We start from the raw sequence: 11,363 nt of genomic DNA on the forward strand, positions 1-11,363 counted from the left end.
AACAAGAAAGATCAAAACACACACTCAGAAAAAGACAATAAAGTCAAAACTTCTACATCCAAAATCTCAAAAAAAAATATGAATTGGACCCAGGTCATGGAAGAGCTCAAAAAGGATTTTAAAAATCAAGAAAGAGAGGTAGAGAAAAAATTGGGAAGAGAAATGAGAGTGATGCAAGAAAAATCACAAAAAAAAGAATCAATAGCTTGGTAAAGGAGGATTACACACACAAAAAAAATACTGAAGAAAATAACTTTAAAAAACAGAATAGGCCAAATTGTAAAAGAGGTACAGAAATCCAAAGAGGAGAAGAATGCCTTGAAAAACAGAACTGATCAAAAGGAAAAAGATATACAAAAAGTTCACTGAAGAAAAGAACTCCTTAAAAAGTATAATTGGCCAAACACAAAGGGAGGCACAAAAGCTCAATGAAGAAAAAAATTCCTGAAAAACCAGAATTGGAAAGCTAATGATTTTATGAGACATCAAGAAATATTAAAAGAAAACCAAAAGAATGAAAAAAATATAATGTGAAATATCTCACTGGGAAAACAACTGACTTGAAAATAGATCCAGGAGATATAATTTTAAAATTACTGGACTACCTAAAAGCCATGATCATAAAAAGAGCCTAGACATCATCTTTCAAGAAATTACCAAAGAAAACTGTGTGATGTTGTAAAACAGAAATTGAAAGAATCAACAGATCACCTCCTGAAAGAGATCCCAAAATGAAAATATTATCACAGGAATATTATACCCAAATTTCAGAGCTCTTTAGTCAAGCAGAAAATATTGCAAGTAGCCAAAGAGAAACAACTCAAGAATTGTGGAGCCATTCTCAGGATAACACTAGATTTAGCAGCTTCTACATTAAAGGACTGGAAGGCTTGAAATATGACAGTCCAGAGGGCAAATAAGCTAGGATTACAACCAACAATCACCTACCCAGCAAAATTGAGTATAAATTCCTTCAGAGAGGAAATGGATATTCAATGAAATAGAGGACATTCATCAGCATTCCTGATGAAAAGACCAGAGCTGAATAAAAAACTTTCTAATATAAGACTCAAGAGAAGTATAAAAAGTGAGGCAGGAAAGAGAACTCAAAAGGGACTTAATAAGATTAAACTACTTACATTCCTACATGGGAAGATGATACTTGTAACTCATAAGAACTTTCTCATTATTAGGGCAGTTAGAAAGAGTATGTGTATATATATATATATAGAATGGGGGTAAATTATCTCACATAAAAAAGGCAAGAATAAAGAGAGAGAGAGAAGAGGTTAGTTGAATATGATGGGATGATTATCTAAAAAAATAAAATTAAAGGATGAGAAAGAAGAATGCACTGGGAGAAGGGGAAAGGAAGAGGTAGAATGGGGGTAAATTATCTCACATAAAAAAGGCAAGAAAAAAGGGAAAGGGAGGGGAAGATGGAGGAGAAGTTGGGGAACACTTGAATCTTACTCTAGTTGGAATTGGTTCAAAGAAGGCATAACATACACACTCAGTTGGGTCTTGGGGAAAGCAGTAGTCAGAAACAAAATACTTTTGAGGAGGGACAAGGTGAAAGGAGAGAAAGAATAGAATAAATGGGGGAGGTGGAAATAGGATGGAGGGAAATAATTAGCAACCATAATAAAAATTTTGAAGCAAGTTTCTCTGATAAAGGCCTCATTTCTCAAACATATAGAGAAGCGAGTCAAATTTCTAAAAATAAGAGTCATTCCCCAATTGATAAATGATCAAAAGATATGACCCGTCAGTTTCCAGATGAAGCATTTTTTTTTACTTTATTTGTCTTGGGGCTTTTTGGTTTGTTTTCTTTTAAAATATGACCAATATGGAAATACGTATTGCATAACTACACATGTCTAACTTATATCAAATTGCTTGTCTTCTCAATGAGGAGGGTGGGAGGAAAGAAGAATTTGGAACTCAAAATTTTAAAAACAAATATTAAACATTGTTTTTACATGTAATTGGAGGAAAATAAGATGCTAAATAAATTAAAAAAAAAAAAGAAAAGGCAGGTTAACAGGCCTTGAAGTGGACCAGGAATTAGCTCTACAGAACAACAACAAAGCAAAGCACACACAGAACAGGTAACAGGCACTTGCCCTAAGACCATGGTATAAGTATTTTGGCCCAGCCAGCCATTCCTTAATAGCTTCTTGCTGAGAAGCCCAGTACTGGGGACTTGGCTTTCCTAGGGCCTACAAAGAAGTAGGGAAAGAACTGCAGCTAAGTAGGATAATGTAGGTGGGAAAAGAGGTGCAGAAATGAAATCCAAACAATATTCTAAGCCTCTAGGAAATCAAGGAAGTCACACATGTGCCAGAGAAAATCTACTCTGAGAACTGACATTTCTTCAACCTATCTCCACTTCTAAAAAATGATGTTTCTTATGACTAACCAAAGAGAAAAGCAATTTCCATATTGATGCCTACTATCAGTAAATCACAATTTCCTGGCAAAGCTGCACTATAATGAACCATTCCTTCCTTGTAATTCTTCCTATTTTTTGCTGTTATCTTAAGAAAACTAAGTCTGAAGTTTCCTGCCCATTAAGGTGGATTTTTTTTGATAATTCATTAACAAAGATAACACATTTTTATTAGAATACTTTATTTCAAATGATTTAACACTTTCTGAAAAAAGTAAAAACCATGAAGTTACTTCCCTGAGCATAAAGAACTAATTCCACAAAAAGCTAAATATATTTATAAAAAGTTAAAAACAATTAGAGGTACATAATTCTCTGCATTGTCTATTTGCTATTACAAATTCATTCTTAAAAGTCTTCTGTCTTTTGGTACTTTTGTTAATAGTTTAATGACATTTAAATTTCCCACAGCTGGTACTTAATGTATCAGTCTGATTTGTCTTTATCAAATTCCAATGCAATTTTTAAGGCAGTACCATTGAGGCCAACAGATTGCATGTTACATATGATGGTAACAATCACTCCCCTCGGGGGAATGGCCATCCTGTTATCTGTAGTTTCTATCTCTAAGTCTTCAGGAAGAATTAGCAGGACACTACTAGCACCTACTGCACCTCCAGTGTGAGAAGCATAATGTCGTTGCTGCCTACATGAACCATATATTTGCTTCTTTTCCACAACACCCCATGCCATTGCATATTTCCCCTCTCTGTCCCAAGACATCTCCGTGTTTGGCACAGGAGTCCAAATCATTACCATGGTTTCTGGCTTGAGGTACCCTGGCAAAAGTTTCTCATTTAAATTTTTAATCATTCCAACTTGGTAACCGTAGAGCATCGCATTCCCAAATTTAAGGAGGTCACCAACTGTAGAGAGAAATCCACCGCCAGCCCATTTATAGGAGTTGTCCACATAAGGGGTGTTGATAAGACGTCCCTTTTTATTGTAAACATAAAACCTAGGTGAAATGAAATAAGAAAGGTTACTAGTCACTATTAAGAATTCAGTAATCTATTTTTGATTTTCCATACTAAATGGGAAAATGCATATGGGATTGATTACATTTCAATACTATGAGTCAAGAACTAAACAGAATTTTTCCAGTAAGACTGAACATTAATGTAATATAGATGACTGGGAGAAAGCAATGGTCTAGTAATCTTGTCAATTAAGTACTGGGAAGCTACTCTCTTTTCATAATTGCATAATCCACCTGTAGAAAGGAGCTTGTACTTAAGAATCTATACAACATAGGAATACAACAAACATTTTATTTAACAACTAACTTCTTTGGTATTTAGACAAACTTAATAATATTTGTTCCTGGTCTCCACACTCACTTTTGTGACTTTACCAACTATAAAAATGAAGAGCTATTATCTATATCATTAGCAAGTTTAAAACATGACTATCAACCAACAAACAAAAAGTAAGCACCTACTATGTGCCAAGCACTGGGGAAAAAAAGACATAAGTACAAAATGTAATCATCTGTTCTGAAAAATACTAGCTGGGTTGTACAAAATTTGGAAAATAATGAAGCAGAAAATGCAATTCAGCTCAATGAAGATACTTTTCATACAGGATCCTGTAGGAATGAAAATTAATTTCTAAGTGCAAAGGACAAAACTGGGTTACTTAAGAATATACTATGATAGGTAAGGGGAACTAGACTTTGTTTTGAGAAAGTAATATATTTCACTATAAATATAAAATTATGTATCATTATAGACACACACATATACATATACATAATTATAAACAATTGGCAGCTAGGTGGTGCAGTGGATAGAGTGCTGGGCCTGAAGTAAGGAAGACTCATCTTCATGCATTCAAATCTGGCCTCAGGCACTTATTAGGTATGGACCCTGGGCAATTCACTTAACTGTTTGCCTCAATTTCCTCATCTGAAAAATGAGCTGGAGAAGGAAATGGTAAACCACTCCAGTATCTTTGCCAAGAAAACCACAAATGGAGTCATGAGGAGTCAGACACGAATGAAAAATTATTGAACAACAATTATAAAAAACTAAGCACAACTGTAATAGAGGTTCCATAAAGTTATTTTATAATTGCCTGAAAAGTTTAACAACTTCAATTCTAAGTACATTACATATTTCCTTTGATATACAATTTGTGCTTAGCAAATTTCTTTTCCATAGTGCAAAGGTAATTTTAGTATGGATTGGCAAATTATTCAAATTCATAAGGTTTTATGACAGGATAAATAACTCAGCATTATGGTCCTAAAGTATTAAAACTTAAAGTATGTTGAAACACATCCAGTAAGTCAACTATTTATCACCTGTTAGGTACTGAAAACACTAACTTTTTTTTAAGTGTCTCTCCTTTTACTAACTTTCCTTCACTAGCATGAGTCATTCCAAGTTAAGAAAGTGGTATAAAATCCAATGAAATATTGGCAGGCTCTGGTAAAGTTAGGTTATTATACATTTCCTAGGTTGGTTCTAAGGTCTAGAATTATGCATCACAGTAATGGCTCAAATTTACAAAACACTTTAAGGTTTACTTTTTTGTCACAATAATCTTGTGAGGTAAATCCTACTTGTAGTATTTATTACCTTCATTTTACAGATGAAGAAACCTGAATAGGGTCACAGTGTTATAGCCAGGATTTAAACCCAGTCCTCTTTGTATTATTTCTGTATGGAATACCATACACACTACTCCTTCAAACCAGAATGTTACCCTGGAAATAGTTCCATGTATAATGTAATACATGACCAGAACAAAGAAGACACACAAGAAAGACAAATCTTAATAGCTTAAATGTCCTTAAGTAACCTGGTTCAATTGCATTTTTAAATTTCTATTAGTAATACAATCTTAAGAACAACCACACTTGGAGAAAAAAAAAACGGTAGCAATACAAAACTAGAAAGACAAATACCCATCTATGATTCATTTTTCAAACATTAAGCATCTGCTATGTTAAAAGAACATAGCTATGCATGGAGGGTAATAAAAAGATAAAGAAGACAAATGAGTTTATAATCTGATGCGTAAAATATTGAGTTAAAATCTGTCAACTAGTATTTAAATGCCACATTAAAATACAAGCTCTAAGTGTAATCAGAGCGACTATTTGATTATTGTGCATTGTATTTGGAAAGAATAGGAGTAGGACCATTATTTTCTGACCTGAATACATTACTTGGAGTTCAACTTGTGTCTGTGTGCAAAGTCTCCTTTGTACTTTTGGTTAACAATGAATTTCTTTTCTGCACTTCTGTCTCTCTAGCATATAATTTTAAAATATTTCTGTATATACTAAAAGGATTGTGACAGTTCAATAATTTCTCTTTTGGTTTCCAAAAATTTGGTGAAAATTCTAATTCTATACTTCGATCCTTTAGTAACTTCACAGAAGAGAAACAGGTTTTCACACAAATAATTTTGTTCGGTGAACAAACTTTACCATTTTATGTTCTTAGGGAAAAGAGATCAAAGAGAGGGGAAAAAGGACATATATTTACAAAAATATTTACAACTCTTCTCAGTAGCTCAAAGCAGGGACCTAGTGGGGAACCTACCTATTGGTGAATGGCTAAACAAATTATGGCATATGAATGGAACGTAATATTATCGTGCCATAAGAAATGACAAAAAGGAATTTCAAAATGGAAACTGGAAAGACAATGAGAAAAGACATTTTACTCACTGGAAGTAAAATGTGCATGGGTAGGCAAAGCCAATATAATAAAAATGACAGTCTTACCTAAATTAATTTACTTATTCAGTGTCATACCAAACTACCAAAGAATTATTTTGCAAAGCTAGAAAAAAAAACCCCAAAATTCATCTAGAGGAAAAGCAGGTTAAAATATTTTTAAAAATCAATGAAAAAAATGGGAAGGAAGGGGGGATAGCAGTAACAGATCTCAAATTACTCTACAAAGCTGTAGTTGGCAAAACAATTTGGTAGCTGGAAAATATGGAGATAGAAATAAATACATTTTAAAAGAAAATCCAATAAACTGATAGAAATAAATACATTTTAAAAGAAAATGTCTATTAGTATGGAGCATAACAAATATGACGAACTTCTGAAAGACAATGTATCATGTAAATTCCTGAAGATGATGTGATTTTTGTATATTAGTAACCATATGTTACATGCCAAAATCCAAACACTACAGACTAAGTGATTTGAGACACTGTTATTGAGGAAAAACATTCCTTAATTTCTCTGAAATATAAGTCACTCCTGTCAGTTTGTATATTATGTTACTCTATAAAGTTTAAGGATGTAGAGTCAACAGCACACAGTAAAGAGTTTAATTTGTCAAGAAGAATTTTCCTTAGGGGCGGCTAGGTGGCACACCGGCTATGGAGTCAGGAGGGCCTGAGTTCAAATCTGTTTTCAGACACTTGCCACACTTACTAGCCGTGTGACTGTGGGCAAGTCACTTAACCCTAATTGCCCTCCAAAAAGCAAAAAAAAAAAAAAAAAGAAAAAAAGAATTGTCCTTTAAATCTCATAAAAATCTTTAGATTTGAAAAAATAACATTAAGATTTTACTGTAGCCTGTCAGATAAAGGGCAGAGGACAAAGACCTTAAATAAGTGAGCAACAGTAATTCTCAAGGAACTGAACACCCCAGGAAATGAAGTGTTTTGTAGGAAGCAAAGTAGAAAGTACTCTGATACTAAGTAAAAGATCCTGGGTGAAATTTCTCTTACTCCTTTGTAACCCTGGGTAAATCACCACCTTCCTAGGGCTAAGTTTCCTTATCAGGAAAATTAAGGGATTGTGCTAGATTGCTTTTGAGGGCTCTTTCCAGATCTTGTGCCAGCTACCAAATACTGGGATCCTAAAAGTAAAATATGGGAACCCTGAAAGACATCCTGGCAAGGGAAAAGTAAAATCAGTCAGGGAAAAATAAATTAAGATTGAAAACAGGAGATTTGCTATGAAGAAAGTATGTGGTTTTCATCACATGAAATAACATTTCATCACTCCCAGAGGACGAATATAATAGGGTGGCCAGGCAGTTCCTTATTTGGGGTCCCTGTAGATTCTCTTATTTCACAAACTTGTCAGATCCCCAGAAATTATCTGGTGGGCAAGGTCATCAGCCCCAGAAAAAAAAAAGCTTGTTTGGGTTACAGAGTTCCTAAACAATGAACTCTGAATTTGCAAGTTTATGTATAAGATAGAAATGGTTTTTTAACGATTTGTCTTATTTATACCAGGATAAACTTAAATTTGAAGAAGGAAAGAAAAATAAGTGAAAGATGTTTAAGTGAAACTTCTTATGTATGTAAGTCATGGTAAAATTTTTATTGCTTTTGGCAACATCATAAGAGTAAAAGCAATTGTATCTAGCCCTAAGCTGTGATTGGTGAGACTTGCCATTTGACTTTTGTAAAAGCCCTTGGGATAACTAATTTAATTTTGAGTTTGAATTTAGATATAATTGTCGGCATTAAATTTGAGACAAATGCTACAAGCTACTCAGAGGGAATGTAATTCTGCTACAGGGAGAGGTTTGTTTCTGAGAAAAGCCAAGAGGACAATTTTAGCCTCAATATAAGATGGGACCCTCTTGGCTCAGTTTCCTCATTGTCTTCCTTTGTAAAGGAATGTTTCTCACCTGGCTATTCCTAAGTCTGACTATGAGGTGAAATTGATAACTGCGACTCTTACCTGAATTCAAACAGAGCTAAGAATATTTTTTGTCCTATCATATCTGCATGTCCCTGCTCTTTCCTTTTATAGCAAATTTCTCTAATTAGAGCAAGTGGTCAGTAAAATATATGAGTACAATGTAAGTGTGTGAAATCTTGCTGTTTTCAATCTGAATGTGTAGTCATTTCATATTTCAAACAACTGGGTAAATCAGTACTCGGGTTTGTCATCTGTCTGCCTGCATAGTCAAGTGAAAGATTAAATCCCTGGAATAGAACATTCCTTCTGAATGATATAGGAATAATTAGATAAAGGGAAAAGAAGTTTATGAAACTAAAGTACAAACATAATGTTAATCATTATCCCATAGACTACGGCTGGGAAATCATCTGAGCTACTATAATAAAATGTGTGTTAGATCTGAGGTGTTCAAACTAAAATTATATTCCTTCCTATAACCTAAATAATTTAGTAAATAGGTACTTGGCCCAGTCAACTGCAAGCTTCTAGAAGTATCTGCATGAAATAAGGTCTTTAAGTGTTTCAAAATTACATAAGAATAACTGGATATTGGTACAACTGGTTCAGGGACCTAGCTATTGTTCTATTAATTACTGAAACTAAATCATAACATCTTCAGTTTGGTTCAGGAAAAAGAATTTCAGTGCAACCAATTTTCTTAAATATTAAAATTTCTTAAATCTTAAAATAAAAGTCAATTTTATTGCAAACATATTTTATTATAAACAACTTATTGATACACACTGTTCTGGAATTAATTACTTAAAGTGTCTTCCCAAATCTTTTATTATAATTGGAATAAAGTTAACCTCTTATAACCAAATTCATTTATAAGCATTTATAACCTCTTATAAGCAAATTCAGTATAACTACTGAACCCAGGGATAGAAAGCTTCTACCTCCAAGTGTTACTAATATTTATATGTATAGGGTTGAATCCCCAATAGCATCTGATTCTCCTAAAGGAATTGGAGTCAGGGCAGAAATTTTTGGAAAAGTAACAATCAGATAGTCCTGCATGTTAAAAGTAAATAACAGCATCATGAGGCTCTTGGTTTCTTTCTCCTTTTGTCTGGGGCTCGATGAACTTGCTTGTCAGATTTGTGTCTCCCAGACTACAGGCCAATTTACCTACAGTTGTCAGAAAACAGTGGATACCAGTCCATACTCACCCATCACCCCCCAGATGTGAATCCAGTCAACTTGGATCCAGTCAACTGCTTCCCTTTGACCCATCAAGGCAGTGACAGCTCTATGCCCTTTTTCAGCCTGGAAAAGCTACAGAAGCAGAGACTTTCAACCCTTTTCCCAAATGAATTTGGGCCCCAACTCCTTGAGGGGGGAATGATGGAATCCTAATAAAGCTGCCCTTAGTCCCACAATTCTAACTTCCTTATAGGGCCACTGACCCTACCTAGCCACTCATCCCCCCATACGCCCCCCCCCCCCCCACATTCAATGTCCTAACTTCTTCATATAAGCCTCACTGCTCACTACAACAACAGGTATGTCCATGAACTCATATTTCTCAGAGAACAGCAGGCATGTCCATGTGATGGGATCCTAGTCATCGCCTCTACCTAGCCACTGCCCCCACCTAGCCACTGCCCCCAGACCCAGTCCTATTTCCCACAGAAACAGCAAGTGTGTCCATGCACTCAACCACATCTACATACACCTTATCTCAGAACCACAATATTCAGCCACTCAGAAAGCAGCACCATCAGGAAGTTCCAGCAGGATATAGACCCCTAAACAACAGAAGGGACTTTCCCTAAGCAGGCACCTGCACAGTAATAGCAAAAGCTATCCTTTAGGTGTACTTATGATGTAGAAAGGCTTATTATAATATCATTATCATACATACATACCCCTCCCAAATGGGTTTTTCTGTATGCACTATGGGCAAACCACATGTGCAGTTCCTCTGTGGCTGGAACCCCTCCTCTCTTACCTAATCCCTTAACAAACCCCTCCTGCCTTTTTATTATTCATAATTTCTGTTAAGTAGTTACATCTTTGCCCTACAGAAATCCATCTTGCTTTCTCTGAAGTTGCTGGTTCCACTCGGAACTTAGCCTAGAGGCAACAATCTCAATGAATGCCTATACTTGGATTAGAGGCGGTCTGACTGAATTCTTTGTGATGGTTCCATCACAACACGTCATGAAACCACAATACTACTACATTCACACAAAAGCAAATGTTCTTACAAATATTTACTTGATTTGGTTTGTTCCAAGGAGATTTTTTGCTACATATATTATACTAAATGTATGAAAACACAGTCAATTGTTCCAAAGGTATCTGTGAAAAATCTACTAAGTTTTAACTCTTCAAGAATAGCTGAATATTTTATGTAGATTTATATAAATATTTTATATCACAGATCAATTGTTACCTTGTATTCACTGTTCTATGTTCCTTAAAAGTAAACTGATCAGGGGTGGCTAGGTAGAACAGTGAATAGAGCACTGGCCCTGGAGTCAGGAGGAGCTGAGTTCAAATCCGACCTCAGACTTACTAACACTTACTAGCTGTGTGATGTTGGGCAAGTCACTTAACCCCAACTGCCTTGCCTTCCCCCCTGCAAAAAAAAAATAGTAAACGAATCCATTTCATAGCAACTCTCACAAAAAAAAAAGAGTCAATCACAAATTCATGTATTCTCTGACTCCCTGGTAGACTACTTACAAAAGTATTAGATAAATACTTAAATAAATAAATAGTATTACATAAATACAAAAGTATTTATGTAACTGGGACATTAAGATTTGGCAGCAGCATTAATATATCTGTTCAGATTTTAGTGAATAAGAACAAGAAGTCTAGTGTATGATGTAGTAGAGCAGGAACCTGGAGAATGACAAGACCTAGTGTAAATTGTACCACTGACACTTATTAGTTGTGTGATCCTGGACAAGTCACTCAACCTTGATAAGCCTCAGCAAGGATAATACCTATAGTGCTTGTTGTTGCCAAGATCTAGTGTGATTTTATTCATGTGTGTGTATTCATATACATGTATATAGTATTTGCAAACCTCAAAGCTCTATATATAAATTTGTTATTATTTATGAAATCTCATCCCTCTCCCACATGACAGTCTTTCAAATATTTTAAAATATCATGTTGCCCATAAATCTTCTCTAAACATCCCAATTTCTTCAACTAATAATTATCATAGGACATGAACTCTAATCCCTCCTCTGGACTTATATCAATTTATCAATGACA

General features: G+C 34.8%; 1 protein-coding gene across 1 annotated transcript in view; it reads right to left on the reverse strand.

The window, feature by feature from the left end:
* Positions 1-2,617: 2,617 nt before the first annotated feature.
* LACTB (lactamase beta) overlaps positions 2,618-11,363 on the reverse strand; it is a 22,727-nt gene continuing 13,981 nt past the window's right edge. The window contains exon 6 of the mRNA XM_069098364.1: positions 2,618-3,410. Coding sequence (XP_068954465.1) covers positions 2,879-3,410 — 532 coding nt within the window. The 3' untranslated portion in view covers positions 2,618-2,878. The remainder of the gene's footprint in view (positions 3,411-11,363) is intronic.

This window comes from Petaurus breviceps, unplaced genomic scaffold, assembly GCF_028583685.1.
Source record: "Petaurus breviceps papuanus isolate PSGF00001 unplaced genomic scaffold, PetGlider_PUasm1.0 37, whole genome shotgun sequence".
Lineage (NCBI taxonomy): Eukaryota > Metazoa > Chordata > Mammalia > Diprotodontia > Petauridae > Petaurus > Petaurus breviceps.